This window comes from Cheilinus undulatus, linkage group 3 (assembly GCF_018320785.1).
Source record: "Cheilinus undulatus linkage group 3, ASM1832078v1, whole genome shotgun sequence".
Lineage (NCBI taxonomy): Eukaryota > Metazoa > Chordata > Actinopteri > Labriformes > Labridae > Cheilinus > Cheilinus undulatus.
In genome coordinates, this window is record NC_054867.1 from 11445964 (window position 1) to 11464947 (window position 18984).

Consider the following 18984-nt stretch of genomic DNA (forward strand, 5'->3'; position numbering starts at 1 on the left):
TCTCTGCTGGTGTGGTGAAGTTTCATCGACATCCACTGTGTAGCAGTGTCTAATCAGAGAGTGATATCCAACAAGGGGTGTGTCAGCCTGTGTAGGTCTATGATTCAGCACTGATTTTGAGCCATCAGGTCACAAGACCTAGGGCCCATTGAGATAAAATACTCCTTTATAATTAGAATCTAAATTAAAATATATAGACAATATAAATCAAGTACAAAGAGGGTCACATGACCTAGGGACTATTTAACTAAAATGCTAATTTTTGACTAAAAGTATTGATATAAAATATATGGAAAATATAAATTTGATTAAAAAAGAGGTGTGACTTAATCAGCCTCTGTAGTATAATTAGGCACTGATTTTGAGTCATGGGTCACATGACCTAGGACCCATAGAGCTAAAATGCCTATCTAAAAATACTAATGAAAATATATATTGACATTGTGGCCATTTTAAACATGATTAAAATAATCACTTATTTATCCAGTTTTAATAATTCCAAAGAAAACAATGGAGAAACATGGAGCTAATGTTGGGTTTATATCTAATTTTCAGTTATATTTTATGCCAATAGTTGGCACAACTGCACCTGATCTTCTAAGACAATTTCAAGGGATTTCAATGAAATGAGACACACTTTAGTAAAAAGCATATATATATATATATATATATATATATATATGGAAACTTTTCTCATATATTAGATAATCCGGCACTGATCCCATTCCATTATTTAGGGCAAAAAACTGCATCATACACCGAAGATGGACTCAGAAGATCCATCAGGGAAGGACAGAATGGCATTTGTCCCATTAAGATTCCCTCAGAATCTGCCATAGCCTTGTTATGCCTCTTTAACAATAAGGCAAAACCTGTTTGTGGAACCATTTACTTGTCTGTGTACATCTGCATACATTCATAAGTTAGTCCAAATATTTCCCAGGAGACAGTCCAACTCCCATGAAAAAGAAAAAAATGGAAATTTATAGAATTTTGACAAGTTAATTATGTATGACACAATCAGGTAAGATCAGCCACTGTATATCCACGTTTGATCGATATGCCGTCGCTTTCTTTGTTGTGTATGAGATAGGGAAGCAGTAGTAGCTTATGGGAATAGCTATATGGCGAGTGTGTCATTCTTCACATGTTAAATAAATTATACAACCCAATCATGCTTCATGCTGATAATATGGATAGGCCTTCATAATTTGATGACATATATTCCATATATACACACAGAATTTTACTCTTAAAGTTTTATAAAGTTTTGTAAGTTCCTTCTAGTGTATTATCTTGCATCCTGACATTTGTGCACATCATGACTAAATGACAGTCTGACATTTACTTTCCAAATGGGTTAACCAATATGCCCTTACACACTGTGAATGTAACTAAAACTTAGTTTTTCTGATTCAATAAAAAGGTTTACTTTTTGAAAAAGGTTATATTGTAATACAGCATAAAACTAATTTTAGCGTCTTTGATAAGAGTGGTTGTATTCAGGTCGGGTATAAAATATGGTAATTAAAGATTAACTTTACAACTGACCAATGTTTTATCTGACCTCCATGGGCCCCCATGTGGCTGAGGCCCACAGAAGTCTTCCCTTTAGGGACGGCCTTGATTGAAAAGGCTCTTCAGTGTTAAAAAAAAAAAAATAGAAAAAACACTGGTTAGCAGTGGTAGTGGGAGGAGCTGAGCGAACTGGGCAGCCCGTCACCACAGAGGCTGGGCAATGGGACTGCACCGTACCACCGCCCTCGCCATGTCATCCTTCATGGCTGATGAGATGATCTTTTCTGCTTTAGTCTCCATCATTATCTCTTGAAAATGTGTCCGTCGGAGAGTTCGCTAAATGTCAAGGCGGACTGCTCTCTCTTTATGTCGCCATCATGAGCCAAGCCTGTTCAGCCATCCTTAAGGCGAACATGAGGATCCACGGTAAAATAGTTGTGATCACCGTGTGTTTCGGAATTTTCCTCCTTTTTTACTTTTGGGGGAGCAATGCAGCGGATGATCTACAGCTGAAAACAGCTGTAAATGAAGGGGGACATAAAGACAGCAACTCTGTGCCAACTCCGTTGGAGCTGAAACTTGATGCAGCTAAGTTTGCAAAGAAACCACCCATTGGAGTCGTTGTTCGATTGGATGAACCTCCGGGAGGGCGAGCAGAGCCAAACTCGATCGGTAGAGGTGCCAACGTCAAAGAAAAGAGGTGAGTTTGTTCTCACTTCATTTGCAATAGTTAGTGGTGAACCCGTCACCTACACCTCTGTTTTGAATAAGTCTCTGTTTACTCAGATTTCATTAAGATATACTTGAGCAGTCCGCCATTTAAACATGATTCCTGCATGTCGGAGCGAAAAGATGAACAAAAGCCAGCATGTATGTTTGAAGCGTCTCTGAGCAGAATCTACCCCCTTTTACTGTCCTCTTGAGGTGAATGCTGCTCTTGCCGCTGCATTTGTGAGTGAAATGTACATGAAAACAGACGTGTAGGTCAGTGGTTACCAACCTGGGGTCCGGGCACCCCTGAAGGGCGCGCGGGACCCTATCTCTTCTGATGTTGTGAAAATTAGATGTCCTGATGCACGATAAGTATTTTTTTTTTTAACTGATACCGGTAACAGTGGCGTGCACAGACTTTTCAAGGGCAGGGGTGAAAAGAAAAAAAGGGCACTTAAAACGCGTTCTCGCCACTGAAGGGGGCACTAAATTTCATTTGTTTTCGAGGGCACTTTCGAAATGTTTATATGTTATACAAATGGCACATTATATTGCCTTAAAACAGACTAACTAGACAGACTACTCAAGTTAGTTAGTAGTTCGGAACAGCAACCACAAGAACTGTGTAGATTCTACGTTGGACTGTGAAGAACACACAGAAATAAATAAATAAATCCCTAGGGAGTCTGGGGGTCTTCCCCCAGAACATTTTCAATTAAGTAGATTCCATTTCCTGTATTCAAGTGCATTTTGACCACTTGAGGGCACTTTAGCGTGTGTTTTGGTTCCCAAGAGAGCACTTTAGCGTGTGTTTTTGCTCCTAAGAGGGCACTTTAGCACGCCTTTTGGCTCTCTAGGGCACTTTAGCATGTGTTTTGACTCCCAAGAGGGCACTTTAGCACGCCTTTTGGCTCTCAAGAGAGCACTTTAGCATGCGTTCCGGCTCTCGAGGGCACTTTAGCATGCGCTTTGGCTCTTGAGGGCACTTTAGCATGCACTTTGGCTCCCAAGAGGGTACTTTAGCGCACGTTTTTCAACAATTGGGCCACAAGGGTGGCTACTGCCCCCCCCCCCCCCCGCCCCCTCCCCTGTGCACACCAATGACCGGTAACTTATAATTTCCTACTCCTAATGGCCTATAGCTCTATCCTCATGAATACGACCCAAAACAAGACTCCTCCACCTCCTTCCTGACGTCACAGCCTTGTTGGGACATGATGGCCATTCACCAACCATCCACTACTCCTCCATCTGGACCATCCAGGGTTGCACGGCACTCATCAGTCAACAAGACTGTTTGAAAATGAGTCTTCATGTATTTCTAGGCCCACTGCAACCATTTCTGCTTGTGATCATTGGATAGGGGGGGCTGAATAGTAGGTTTATACACAGCTACAAGCCTCTGGAGGATCCTTCACCTTGAGGTTTGTGGGACTCCAGAGGCACCAGCAGCTTCAAATACCAGTTTGCTGCTGTGTAATGGCATTTTAGCAGCTGCTCTCTTAATCTGATGAATTTGTCCATCAGAAACCTTCCTCATTATGCCTTTATTAGCACGAACCTATCTGTTCTCTGAATAAGCCATGAGTTTCTTCACAGTATGGCGCTAAAGGATAATTTTTGGTGAAATATCTAATGTTTTCATTCCTTGTCCAAGGCGTTGCACTGTCTGACACTTTTTGGCAGCAGAGAGATCCTTTTTCTTTCCCATATTGCTTGAAACCTGTGGCCTGTGTAATTATGTGGAACAGCGCATTTCGAGGTTTTTATTTTTTAAAAATAATGGTTATCATAATGAAGTTTGTTCAAAAACATTTGAGATAAGGGACTCTAATGATGAATTAAGAGAGTATAAAGATGAGTTAAGAGAGTTTAATGATGAGTTAAGAGAGTATAAAGATGAGTTGAGAGAGTCTTATGATGAGTTAAGGGAGTTTAATGATGAGTTAAAGGATAATGCCCTCTGAGCTGTCACTGTTGTCACAGCTGATTGATGTGTGGTGTTGTCCATGGTGCTGATCATGTGTTTGCTGTGATTTTGTGATGTTACAGACTTGACCACGCACCATGTCCTGACTAAGGCTTCAGACTCTATGTATGAACCAGGCTATCAAGTTTAAGTGTTTTTTTAATGGATCACCTTATTGTGTAACTAATAGGCTGCACTATCAGATGCTGCTTCAGGTCACAGGTATCGTGTTGTTGCGTTGTAATGGGTAAAGGCAGGTAATCCCATGCATATATCAGTTGGGGGTGCAGCATGAAGGAAAGGAGAGGAGCAGCTGTATGTTTTCCCCTGGTTTGCAAACAGCTGGCCTACTTGTCTGTCTCTCCGGCTCTCATCAGAATCAGCCTGTCCCATGGTCACAGCAAGACTGACCTCACTGATGTGAAAAATATCAGTCATTTAAGTTTTAACAACTTCGCCTGCAAAACTTGTAACTTGTGCTCCAATTGGCCAGCTTGCACCAGTCAGATTCAACAAAAACGAAGATCAGTTTAAATAAGAAGGAGCCGCTCGTATCCTCCCCTGCCTTATTTCTGAATCACAAAAGAAACTGGTTGCTGCTGTATATGTCTTTGCTGCATTGTGGTGAGGTTTTGTACATGCACTCCTCATCTCAGAGTTTACATACTCTGGACACTGTGTGTCATAGAGCTCTGAGGATCATCACTAATTCTTAAGTGCTCAGTTTCTGGTAAAGGGCAGAGCTTTGTGGGGCCCAGCCAAATGGGGGGCCCATGGAAATCAGGACAATAATGGTTTATAACAAAGTTAAGCTGTGATAACCATATTTTATTTTTAACCTGAAAAATAACCACTCTTATTTTTTCTGTAGTACAATACGGCCTAATTAAATGTAAAGCCCTGGTCTTGAAGTGGAATTCACTTTTTTTTTTTTTTTTGCTTATGTTAACAATGTGCCTGGGGGAATTGACTAAAATATTTGAATGTAATGCCAGACCTCAAAGCTAAGCCATGATGTGTGTAAATGTCAGGATGACAGAGACCAAAGCTGAGGAAACTGAAATGAAAAAATGAAATTATAGCTGTGAAAAAAGGCCAAAGTTGGTCAAGAAATGTAAAAATTGGATGGGAAATGAGTAAAAAAGGCATGGTTGGTTACAATATGCAAAAAATGGGCCAAGAAAGGCAAAAAGGGAAAAAAGGGGTGGGAAAATTATGGAGAATGTTTAAAAAGTAGCTTAACTTGTAAAAAACTGCAAAAAAATAATCAAGAAAGGCAAAAAAGAGGCAAAATTGGGAGGGAAATGGTGAAAAGTAATTAATAAGTGGCAAAAAGGGTTTAAAGATGCAAAAGTGGGTTAAGAAAGCCATAAATTGGCAAAAACAGATAGGAAAATGGGGAAAAGTGGCAAAAATAAGGCAGTGGTGTAACTCAGTGGGTAGAGCAGGTAGAGTCCATTGTCCTTGCACTGGTCGCAAGATCGTTGTCCATCTCAGTGCATGTTTGGTAAAAATGGGTCAAGAAATACAAAAAGAGGCAAATATTAAGGGGGAAAATTGTGAAAAGTGGTTAAAAGTGGCTAAAAGTGGAAAAAGTGGGTCAAGAAAGGCAAAAAATGGCAACAAAAGGTGGGGGTAAATAGTGTAATGTGGTTGATAAGTGGCAAAATGTGTTAAAAGGGGCAAAAAAATGGGTGGGAAAATGGTGAAAAGTGGTTAAAAAGTGGCTACAATTGGATAAAGAGACTTGATTAAGTGGGCAGAAACAGTGATGAAAAGGACTTAAAGAGTGGCACAAAAAAAGCAATTTCAACATCACAACCCAGTAACAGCTTCACGCACTTTTCAGGTCCAAAATGAAGTAACTGTTAGCCAGGACGCTAGCACCAATGCTACTGATTTAGGACGCATGCATTGATATCAATACTTCCAAATGGGAGGGCCCCCCTCACTGGGTTTGTCATGGGTCCAGATGATTCTGTGGGTGGGCCTGTGCTCACCCATCAATGTTTGTTGTATGAATGTGTTGGATGTTCTTCTCTGTCTACACATGGACTAAAACACCTGCATATTCTTATCTACAAGGCTATTCTCGGTCTTCTTTCCTCCTATCTTCTGACCTACATCAGTCAGAAATGCACAGGAACTTAGAACCTGTGGTCCCAGGATTTTTTTCTTGCTGTCTGTCCCAAAGGTGTTTGTGTTTGCTGCTCCCTTTGCTTAGAATATGAAGGGGGTTGAAACATGATAAAATAATGCTGTTGGATGCTTTTAAGAGGAAGTTGAATGACTTGGAGGCAGACACGTCAGGCTTTTAAGAAAAGCTGTTGATGTTAAAAGAAAAGATGATCATGTTAACAGGCAAGTGAAGGAGCTTATCTGTGGGAGGAAGGTAAACATGCCAAATGATGATGTTAGCCTCTATGATTGTATTTTCTCATTTTAGTGACACCCACCCCTTACATTTTTGTCCTGGGTTGAATGCTAGAAAGGCCTCAATGTGGTGGAAAATCTTAAGATTTAGTAGCAGCTATATTTCACGCATTCTATTCCAAAGCCATCCTGGAGGTTTGGGATACTGCTCAGTAGATAAAAGCTATCAAGGTGTGACATTCAGAAGGCACCTTTGTGTCCTTCCAGAAACCACAGTCCCCCATGTGTGCTCAGCAGTGATAAGGAGCTGGGGTTGGAGGGGTCACCAATGGCCATATAAAAACACTAACAGCTTTAGAAAAAGCTAACACCTTACTGCTTCTGCAGTGGAAATGATCTTTGGCAGATTTTCATCTCTTTGATTGCTTGAGCTTGAGGCCTCTGCTAAGCTTTGAATCATAGGAATAAGACGGATGAGGGCACTAAATAAATACTAAACAAAGATAGGACCAAATACACCAAGGTCATTAAAATCTTGCTTCTGATACATATATAAGATTATACTGTAATTCAGCTAAACAGTTGAAAATCTTATTTTTTCCTGTAAAGCTCTAATAGTTCATTGTTTTTTCTTTCTTTTCTGTTTTTTTCTTCAGTAAACCAAGGGGAAATGTGGCTCGAACTGTGACTAAGATCAAACATGCAGAAGAGGTTATGCACTTGGCTGTGGTGGCCTGTGGGAACCGACTGGATGAGACCCTCACTATGTTAAAATCAGCTGTCCTGTTCAGCATTAAGAGGATCAGGTTCCACATATTTGCTGAAGACCTTCTGGCTCCACTATTTAAAGAGAGGGTAAGAATTGTTCACAGTTCAGGTGCCTGAATATACACAGTTCTGATTATTGCAGAAAACAGCACAAGATCTGTTGTGGCATCAGAGAAAACTTTCCTTTTAGCCTTCCTCTTTTTTGTGTATTTTCCTTACTTTTTTAAAAACTGACTTCTGATTCACTCTAGGTTATGTTTAATATTCCCCTTTTTTCTATAAAAGATTTTTAGAGCATTTTTAAATCTGCATTTTTGTCATGTGCAGTTGCAATCAAAATTATTCAATGCCCTTTGCAAATCTGGTTTATCGTGAAAATGTACTGACTTTTTGCAGTTTGCAATGAACAAACTAAACAAATGGAATTAAATTAGCTCAGTACAATGAATGCTTCAAGTGGTTTCCCCAAGTCCAACTCAAAATGCAGCTTATAATGACTTCTCCAGTCTCAAAATGGTCCAACCCCTAAACAGAATCCCTCACAACAGCTCAAACACGCAAAACCAGTGTTTTAGGCACACCTGATGAACTAAGCAAAGGCTTTTTAGCTGAACCAGGTTTGCTTGAGCTGGAACACATGAAAAACCTGAACTGTGAGGGGTTTGTTGAGTGTCACGTTTGACTGCATGTTAGAAATATGGCAAAGTCAAAACAATGGTCCGTTAGTTAGGAGAAGAGATCATTGCCCCTCACAAACAAGGAACAGAATATAAAAAAGATAGCAAAGGCACTGAATATTCCTAGAGACACCTTTGGAAGCATAGTTCACAGTTTCAGAGTTACAGGAACAGTGGTTACACTACCTGGACGGGGCAGAAAAAGGAAGCTATCAATGACTGCAACCAGATATCTGAGATGGCAGGTTGTGAAAAACCCTCGAAACAGAAACAGAAGCTTGGGCGTCATTGGACCTTCCAACTGGACAATGATCCTAAGCAGATCTCAAGCTCCACCAAGGCTTGGTTGCAGAAGAAGTCCTCAAAGATTCTACAGTGGCATCACAGTCGTCTGACTTGAACCCTGGAGAAGATCTCTGGTGTGATTTGAAGAAGCTGGTTGTAGAATGTAGACCCAAGAATATTACTGAACTGGAGGACATTGCACATGAGGAATGGGCTAAAATTCCATAGAAACGCCATCAGAAGCTGGTGCCTGGCTTTGCATCTCACTTGCTGCAGGTCATAGAAGCAAAAGATGCTCTATTTAAAGATGCTTGCCATGAAGGAGTTGAATAATTTTGAGACTGGAGAAGTCATTATGAGTTACATTTTCATTTGAATTTGGGTACACCACTTGAAGCATCAGTTGTGTTGAGCTATCTCAATTGCTTTTGTTTCATTGCAAAAAGCCGAAAGTTTGCATTTTTATAATAAACCAGATTTGCAATTGTAGTTGAATTTTGATTGCAACTGTGTTGTTGCAGCTTTTTTGGTAGAAGAACTGCTGTAGACTACATGTGTTCTCTTCAGAACCACACAGAGTCACAAGTCTTTCTTCTTTATTTTTCTTTCTAAATCACTTTCTTAGAGGGTTTGCCATGTTAATAAGACTAGAGAGTGAGTGGATAGCTTCAAAATAAGGTTAGTTTACAGGGGGCATTTTTGACAAAATGTCTGGTACTTATCTGTTTCTATGTGTTGGTATTTTTTCAGCTGAACCAGTGGCCACGTTCTGTCATAGCAAAGTTTCAGTACAGTATATATCCTATAACCTTCTCTGTTGGGAACACTGACGAGTGGAAGAAGCTCTTCAAACCCTGTGCTGCACAGAGACTCTTCCTCCCAGTAAGGCTGCAGCACTAATCTCCTCTTGTATTGAAGCTATGCATTGTTATTTAGCAGTGTTATAAAGTGTAGTTTTTTTTATAGTATGTAGTTGTAATAAATTGCATGCATGATTACTGATGACTAAGGTTTTCTGTAGCATTTGCATAAAATGTAATGTTCATCAGCTTTTAGGCTGATGTTCAGTCACTGTTTAATTTGTATGTTGTCTTACCCTGGACTGGACTTGCTGGTTGTGTCTGCATACTAGATATGCTTCGCTTCATTTTTAATGCCGTTTGCTTGGATTACTGGAAACGACTGATGACCTGGTCAGCCAAAACAATGCCATTTTTTTCTACATTTTTATTTTAGTAAAATTAATACAGCTTCCTCGCCTCTGCTACTAGAAATATTCAAAAGGAAATTCAGAGTTCACTGAGCAGTCCTGTCACTGACATAATAGCAATCTTTATATACTAACGTGGGCAACATTTTTGGCAGCCTTCTGTAAAAGAAAGAAAAACCCACAGTGGTCTCTGAAATAACTTGAAACTGACAAAAGTAATAATAAATAAAAACAATGACTGAAATTTAACTTATGAAAATCAGACATTGCTTTTGAATTGTGGTTCAACAGGATCATTTACAAAACAAGCTAATGAAACTGGCCTGGGCAAAATTGATGGTAACCCCAGAAAACATTGAAAATAATGTGACCATAGGGGCATTTTAAACCAAGGTGTGTCCTGTAATTAGCATCACAGGTGTCTTCAAACTTGTAATCAGTCTGCCCATTTAAAGGCTGAAAATCCTAAGATGGAGGAGGCTCCGTTCTGTTTTATGGCTGCTTTGCTGCATCTGGTGCAGGGTGTCTTGATTTTCGGCAGAGTACAATGAAATCTGTGTCTGATTTTCATTAGCTAATTTTCATTAAAATTGTATTTATAATTACTTTTGCCAGTTTCAAGTTATTTCAGGGACCAATATGGGTTTTTCTTTCTTTAACAGAAGGGTGCCAACAATTTTGTCCATGTGTGTTTAAGGTAGGGGACTACTAGCCCCCCAAATGACCAACAAGTACCTTTTAACTTCATGAAATTATTACCTCCACCAAGGAGGTTATGTGAGTGGGGGGGTTTGTTTGTTAGTTAGTTTGTTTGTTAGCAACATAACTCAAAATGTTGTGGATGGATTTTGATGAAATTTTCAGATAATGGCAGAAATGGCATAAGGAAGAACTGATTAGATTTTGGGAGGGATCCAGATCACCGTGTGCATCCAGGAATTTTTAAAGGATTCTTCACTATTGGGAGATAGGGCTAATGGCGGAGGTCTGCACTCTCCGAGTGCTTTTCTAGTTTCATATAAACTTATAACTTATGTTTAAACATGTTACAAACACTTGATGGTTTTAATTGTACCTGACACTGCTGCTGTAGCACGTAGCACAAATGGTTATTAGCTATGAACTTCAGATAATTTGCCATCACTGTTTTACCCCTTAGGAAGATGAATTTACATGTTTTTAAGCATAGATTGCTGTGGATCACATGACAGTCAGCAGTGCATGTTTAACGGTTTGACTTTAAAGAGGTTCTGTAGTTTGTGCCATGCTGTGATGTACATTTGAGTGAGTCACTGGACCTGTTTGACAAATTAGCTCACTATCCATATTTATTATAAACATGTGCTCATTCCACAGCACTTGGCAGCAATCAAAGCAATAGTGACTATTTTGAAATACCCAGGACACAGTATTGTCATATTACCACCCATTTCTAATACCCATCCCAGTTCTTTACTTAAAATACTGTGTTAAAAATACTTTTACCTCTGCAATCTCTCAGGTCATCCTGACGGAAGTGGACTCTTTGCTCTATGTGGACACTGATGTATTGTTTCTGCGGCCTATGGATGATATCTGGAGTATCCTGAAGTCCTTTAACAGTACACAGCTGGCAGCAATGGCCCCAGAACATGAGGTCCCAAAGATTGGCTGGTACAGCCGCTTCGCTCGGCATCCTTTTTATGGAGTCACAGGGGTCAACTCTGGAGTAATGCTGATGAATCTCACACGCATCCGCAGCACAGCATTCAAAGTAAGCTCACACTACCCTATTTCTGTACATTTCAATTAACAGACAGCTACAGTGAACTGTTCCTATTTTGTTCTGTGGGATTACTTTCAATGGGTTGAAGTAAGAAGCTGAGTGTGCTGTTATTGAAGCTTGAGTACAACTAAAAAATGTTTGTATTTCAGAACAGTATGATCCCCAATGGGCTACCATGGGAGGATCTTCTTCATCCACTCTATCAGAAGTATAAAAACCACATCACCTGGGGAGACCAGGACCTCCTAAACATTATCTTCCACTACAATCCAGGTATGCCCTTTTTAAACTGTTAACTCATGCAATCCACAGTTACACTAGAAAGAAGTCTTAAAGCTGAAACTAGAGCTAAAGTTGGCAGGTTTGATGAAGTGTAAGGATATCAGATTGGCATTGCATTTCATTTTTTTTTCTCAGTGAAAGTGAAAAAATGCATTGGCTTTGGTGTGTAGTAATTTGATACCAAACAGCTTTGGGCAAGACAGCCTGATGACCTGTTTTCCAGTTGTTTCTGTGTTGCAGCATACTTTATATTAAAGTATTTCTATGTATGTATCGATCAAGCAGAAATAGAGCTTGTTTGTGAAGATCAGAACTAAAAGCCTCAAATCTTTGGTCTGTAAAAGCAACTGTTTTAACTGTTTGTTTTTTTTTTTCAAAGAAGCATGTAAAAGTTATTTGGTGTGTTTGTGGGGCTTTTTTATCCATAACCTCTTGCATCATAGCCTGTGGATTATCCATTTCTTAGAGCCAGAGAAGGTCATCAGGCTCAGGTGTAACCCAATGTTGAGACACATTGTCTTTCATGGCATTCCTTTTGTGGTTTACCAATAGCTAACCTTAACCTGTTGAACCTTTTTTAAGTAGTCGACATGTTTTAATTAAGCATTTGTATTTTATATTTGGTCGAGGAAAAGATGATCGTGCCTTTAATTGAATTTAAAGCTGGACAAGAGCCATGAGCTGCCACTATCTCCTCCACTATCATGCACCCTATCCTGCATCCTAACTTCTTCATATTTTTATGTAATTATTGACTCTTAGTTTGTAAAATATGGCAGATTTGTCAATGATCTTGGTAACCTGGGTATGTCAAACTTTGTTAGTAGAAGCATTTGCATTAAAACCTGCCTCTTTAGACTTTGGTGGTAATTTTAAAAATCCAACCTGTATAGAACCACATGAAAATTGTCCGTATCTGATTTGAAAACATCCGGTATGGGTTGCACCAGCTGTGCATAAGTTCAAACATTGCCTGGTTGGAACGTAAGTCCTTACGTACGATAAAGTTTACGCTCTCCTAACATTTAAGGCGTTGCGCTAGCTGAGATAGTTTCTGTGGAAGATTAATACCTGAGGGCACTCTGGTTTGGGCCTAGTGCTGGTACAGTGGCTACTAGTAAGGTTTTGGCCATCTACTTCCTATGGAAGCTAAGGCACTGTAACATCTGCAGGGGAAGACACTGAAAATGTTCCACATGTCTGTGGTTAACAGCGGTATTCTGTTTGTTGCTGTCTGCTGGGACAGCAGACAGAGAGAAGTGGATGCCAAGAGACACTAAAATCAGATATTCGAAAGACTACACACTTGATGCCGAGTGACTTTTAGTTTGATTTTTAAAAATCAGCAGTATTAATGTCTGTTTTTAGATATTTTACTTATTGTCTATATGGCATCTCTAAGCTGCTATAGACTGTCAGCCCAAGTCTTTCTGACTTGTTGCAGGAACCAGGAAAGCTGCTGATGTTGCTGCCCCAGTGCAGAATGACTTAAAGGTGTGTGTTTTTTTTTTTTGTCAGAGTGTCTGTTCATCTTCTCCTGCCAGTGGAACTACAGACCAGATCACTGTATGTATGGGAGTAACTGCAAAGGAGCCGAAGAGGAGGGTGTGTCTATCCTTCATGGGAACCGTGGAGTATATCATGATGACAAGCAACCGGCATTCAAAGTACTCTACGATGTAATAAAAGAGGTAAGAATTCCTGTCATTTTATTTTGTTTTGGTGTCAAAACACAGAGGCAAACTAAATAAAACCAGACATGGCAGGTTTTAGAGCTGGCATCAAAGTGATGGATGTAAACCATCGAACAGAGTTGTTGATTGGCATGACATAAAAACACTGTAAATACAGTATGCTCACTGTAACAAAGTACGTGAGTACAAATGGCCAGGATCTTTGGACTGGGTGACTTTGAGTCAGCTGTTTCATTGACCGTGCCGCTGAAGGGGTTAATGCCACACATACATTTCCAGCATATCAGTTAATCTATGATATAATATGGGAAACTGTTATCTTTTAGCCATTAATTGGATAGCTGTTTAATACACTGAATTTTGACCATAACATTTTGAAAAAATCACAGTGTCCTGATGGGCTCAGAACTACTGTCAAAAAGTTTGTACAGATATTTTGAGAATAAAACGTGTTTTGCGTGGAGTACTTATTATAGTAAAAGCTTTACTGTCACCAGGCCCACCCACAGAACTGGCTGGGCCCCTGAAAAGCCCAGAGACTGGGCTCTCCCAAGTTGTGATTTATTGGTGATTTTAATGCATGTGTATTGGAACGTTAGCATTGGTGCCAGCATCCAGGCTAACAGTTACCTCACTCTAAGCTAAAAGGTGTGTCAAGCTTTTACTGGGTTCTAAAGGTAAAATTACTTACTCTTGCCACTTTTTAAACCATTTTCATCACTGTTTCCACCCATTTTTTTATTTTTTTTACCCCATTCTTTGCATCTTTAAACCCATTTTTGCCACTTTTACCAATGTTTACTACTTTTTAACCCCTTTTTATGACTGTAGCCATCCATTGTTGCTGCTTTTTTCCATTTTTCACCCATTTTTGACACTTTTTTTTTTCATTTTTGCCTCTTCCACCCATTTTTGACACGTTTATCCAATTTTTACCACTTTTTATTCGATTTTCACCAGTTTCCACCAGTTTTCTACATTTGATCAATGTTTGCCAACTGTAATCCATTTTTTTGCCGGCTTCTGTGAAGTTTTGCCACTTTTGACCTATTTTTGTAACTTTTTAACCCCTTTTCAATACTTTAGCTGCCCATTTATGCCATTTACTGCCACTTTTTGACAAATTATCGACACTTTAACCACTTTTCACCATTTTCCCACTCATTTTTGGCCTTTTTAAGCCATTCTTAACCAATTTTAGCCACATTTTACCAATTTTTGCCACTTTTAACACATTTTTGTCAATTTTAACCTTTTTCCCCTCTCTTTTTTCAAATATTTATTATCTTTTTCTCAAAGTTAATTCAGTTCCTTCTACATTATTCTCTGGCATCAGTACAACTAAACCCTGCCCGTAACTATCAAGCACATGCCCTTGTTTTAATCATGTAATAGTTCCCAGTTCTGATAAAACTGCTGCTTTACTATGGCTACATCCGATCGCTGCACCGACAGCAGCCATTGCTATTGGCTTCCAGGACAACTAACCTTTGCCCATAGCTACCGCCTTGTGCTCCCCAAATGACCCTGAGTGGTCAGGTCTGTTTTCAGACCCAGCATAATTGTTTCAGATTGGAGCTTTGTAGGATGGATTTGCCTGATGACAGACATGAAATCTGGCCAATCCATCTGCTTGCAAGGTTAGGTAGTTCACAGAGTATGAATATTTTTGAGAAATCCAGTGATGAACTTTTGAATTGATTATAGGTTTCAGAAGGCAAATAATCTGTATCGTCCCAATCACATGCAGCGTGACTATTACTTTCCTACAGTTAGTGAGTTACTAGAATGTTACAATTAATGTACACATGCATGAAATTGTTAATGTTGTAACTCTAGGGTTTGAACCCCCTTCCTCCAGTTAGCATAAGCTTCTCAATTTTTTTAATACTTTTTAAATATGTAGACAAAATTGTTTACAATGCGACTGACACAAAACATTGTCCCTTTTCCTGCAGTTTCCATTTGAGGACAACATGTTCCAGTCTCTGTTCTACCCCATCCAGACCAAGTTTTTGGACACAGTTAATACCCTTTGTGGTCGAATTCCTCAGGTCTTCCTCAAGCAAATTGAAAGGACCATGAAAAAGGCTTTTGAGGAGAAAGTGGTCCGACATGTAAGACCACATAAATAACTTTTGAAAAAAGAACTCTGTGAAAAGTCTCTCTATGACAAGGACCATAATGCTGTGGATTAAGTGTCAAACCACTATGGCACTAAGCACTATGGTTGGAAAACAGTCAACATATCCTGGAACCAAGGCACAAATCCCAATCCTGTGATCAGATTGGTTATCAGCATATGTATATACAGTGGCGTATGGTGCTAGGGAGGTACCAATACATTGACATTTATGAAAAATAATCCCTCCAGCCCTCGACACTTAACGGTACACTGTGCCACCTGTATGACTTCAAGGGTACATAAAAAAAGTGTCTGAAATGATGTGCTAATGATGTGATGTAGGTGGATATACAGTGCATTCAGAAAGTATTCAGACCCCTATCCTTTTTTTCAGTGCCCCATAATGACAGTGAAAATGGAATTTTAGATTTTTTTTGCAAGTTTAGAGCCCAGAGACAGGATTGTTTCTTCAGAAGGCTACAAAAATGTCTGCTGCATTAAAAGTTCCCAAGAGCACAGTGACCTTCATAATTGTCAACTGGAAGAAGTTTGGCACTACCAGGACTCTCCCAAGAGCTGGTCGCCCAGACAAATTGAGCAATCAGGTGAGTAGAGCCTTAGTAAGAGAGGTGACCAAGAATCAGATGGTCACTCTGACTAATCTCCAGAGATCCTGTGTGGAGATGAGACATAGTTCCAGAAGGACAACCATCACTGCAGCCCTCCACTGATCTGGGATAATGGCAGAGTGGCTAGACAGAAACCTCTCTTCCAAGCAAAACTAGTGAAAGCCTACTCTGAGTTTGTGAAAAGTATCTATGAAGGACTGTGAGAAACAAGATTCTCAGGTCTGATGAAACCAAGATTGAACTGATTGGCTTCAGTTCTAAAAGTTATGTCTAGAGGAAACTGGGCACTGCTCATCACCTGCCCAATGCCATCCCAAGAGTGAAGCATGGTGGTGGCAGCATCATGCTGTGGGTTTTTTTCAGCATTAGGGACTTCTAGACTGGTCAGGCTTGAGGGAAAGCTGAATGGAGCAAAGTACAGAGATATCCTCATTAAAAACCTGTTCCCAAGCACTCAGATTGGTCCGAAGGTTCACCCTCTAACATGACAGTGACCCTAAGCACACAGTGAAGACAACACAGGAGTGGCTTAGTGACAACTGTGAATGTCCAAGAATGTCCCAGCCAGAGCCCTGGCTCGAACCCTATCCACCATCTCTGTAGAGACCTGAAAATGGCGGTCCCCAACCACCTTGACTAAGTTTGAGAGGATTTTCTAAGAAGAATGGCAGAAGTTCCCATAATCCATGTGTGCAAAGCTTGTCATATTCAGAAAGACTTCCAGCTGTAACTGCTGCCAAAGGTGGTTCAACCAAGTACTGAGTAAAGGTTCTCCATACTTATATCAATGGGTTGTCTAATTTTTTTTGCAAAGATTTCTAAAATCCAGTTTCACTTTGTCATTACGTTTACTGAGTGGAACAAAGAGCGCAGCACTATAGCTGAACAACATTGAGAAATTTGCACCCTGTGCTTTTGTGGTAAAGTGAAGTTTAACCGTTATGCTGCAGTGATTTTCATCATATAATTTTTACACCAGTACCACCAGCATAACGCTGCATTCAAACACTACAACGGCCTGCCTGTCTGTCATATGCACAACAATGCATCTCTGATAAAGTTATAAAGAAATAGTAATTTATGATTATTACGCAGCATTAAGCAGGATGTAACCGGTCCACTGTCTCAACTCTACAGTTTGTCAGTTTTTTTTCATAGCCCACATGGTCTTCTTTATCACTGTTTTACGTCTCCTGTTTAATGGACAGTGAGCTTCAATCCACTTCAGTATAATAAATGATGGTTAACCTTTGATACTGCTATATTTTTGACTACATTATGCATTGACCTAAATAAAAATATCTAAATGAAAGAGATGAAACTATGTTGTCTTCATGCTCCTCCTCTCCTCTCGTCAGTCTCTTATATCAGGACTTAAATAATTCAACTGCTTATTATTCTTGGTAAATTTGACATCCATAAGTGTTGATGGACTTCCTCAAACCCCAGTTTTTACTGTTTTATTGCTGAACTCAAACAGTACTGCACCTCAATTGAATATGTAACTACAACAAAGACTTTTTCTAAAAGAAATGAATTTTGTTTAAGATCTTCAAGACGTAACACTAAGGACAAAAGAACATTTGGCTTGTTCAATGTTCACTCACGTTTGTACATGATATGCTGTTAAGTCTGTCAAACCTCTTTGATGTAAATAAAGTTTACAAAAAAAAAGTTTCACATTAGACTAAAGTCCACCTTCACATGTAAAAAAAACATGATTGGAAATGCTGAAAAGTTACATTTTGCCCTAACCCTAAAGCTTTACATTTGAAAACTTGTTTTTTTTTTTTTTCTAAATGGGAACACTTGAACTTCATAGATCAAAAATTAACACAGACATCTCTTCAGTGAGAGATTTGAATCATTAGCAGACCCCTCCTGTATTTCGTTTTTTTCTGTTGTGTTTTCCTTTCTTTTGCCATGAGTTCCTTTATATTTATTGTTGATGCTAATTTTTCAGTTATCATTATTATAATTTAAGATTTTATTTTTATTGTTTCCTGTTAAACATGTAGTCTGTGTTATGGCTGGTTCACATGCTTAGCTAACTTTAAAGTACATTGGTGAGATGTCACTGGACAATTTTCACACGTCTGCAACCTGCAGGTTTATGCATATGTATCTGACGCTGATGGAATAAAGCTTTATTTTATCAATAAAAATCAGTAGGGTCTTCAGGCTCTAATAATAATCACAATTAGAAGTAATAATGTGTGTTTTTGTATTTGTTTAGTCATAATTGTGACCTTAAGAAAATTGTCATTTATTCTGACAGTAATAGAAATATATAGGCCGGTCGGCAAACAAATGTATCCCTGCCAGCTTCATTATCACTCTGCGGCTAAACAGGCAGCGGTTGGGCTGATACTAAAATATCGTTAGTGTGGATGCTTACTCAGCATCCCAACTAAAAATGCTCCCTCCTCTTCACCCATCATAGATGTCTTTACATAGATGCTGCCTGGGCCACTACCGTTCAAAGAGAGAACGCGTCAGGCGGGCGCCACTTGCAGGAGGTGGAGTCGCACCTGGAAATTAATATTTGTAATAGAAATGGGTTTGTAAACATAAAAAGTGACTGGGGGCTGCTCACAGTTGCTGTTTTTAATTGTGTTAATATAATTTCCTCTAGGTGGAGGGCTTAATATTTAGCAACTACTAAAGCTTTTTTCTTTTTTTTTCTTTTCAAAAAGTTTCTCCAGGGTCAGATGCTTTAGACAGAGCATATCCTTTATTTCTAATTTGATTTTTTTCTTTTCTTTTCTTTCTTTCTTTTTTTTGGTAATTTTAAGACTATTATCTCGGTAACTGAGAACAAAATCTTCCATTTATTTTTCTCAAATAAATTCAATATGCTTTCACACATTTGCTGAGCAAAATTGCCTTTCTAATACCTATGATGCTCTATGGATGAACACTTGACATAATGCTAAGAATTTCGTTGTGAAAACCTTTGTTTTTCATTTAGTTGGTAT

At 39.2% G+C, this 18984-nt stretch overlaps 1 protein-coding gene across 1 annotated transcript; it reads left to right on the forward strand.

Moving 5' to 3' along the window:
• Positions 1-1729: 1729 nt before the first annotated feature.
• gxylt2 (glucoside xylosyltransferase 2) lies at positions 1730-17874 on the forward strand. The gene is made up of 7 exons (XM_041816714.1): positions 1730-2218; positions 7228-7426; positions 9052-9183; positions 11013-11264; positions 11426-11549; positions 13077-13249; positions 15211-17874. Exons 1-7 carry the CDS (start codon positions 1896-1898, stop codon positions 15385-15387), a joined length of 1380 nt encoding a protein of 459 aa, XP_041672648.1. The 5' UTR covers positions 1730-1895; the 3' UTR covers positions 15388-17874.
• Positions 17875-18984: the final 1110 nt, after the last annotated feature.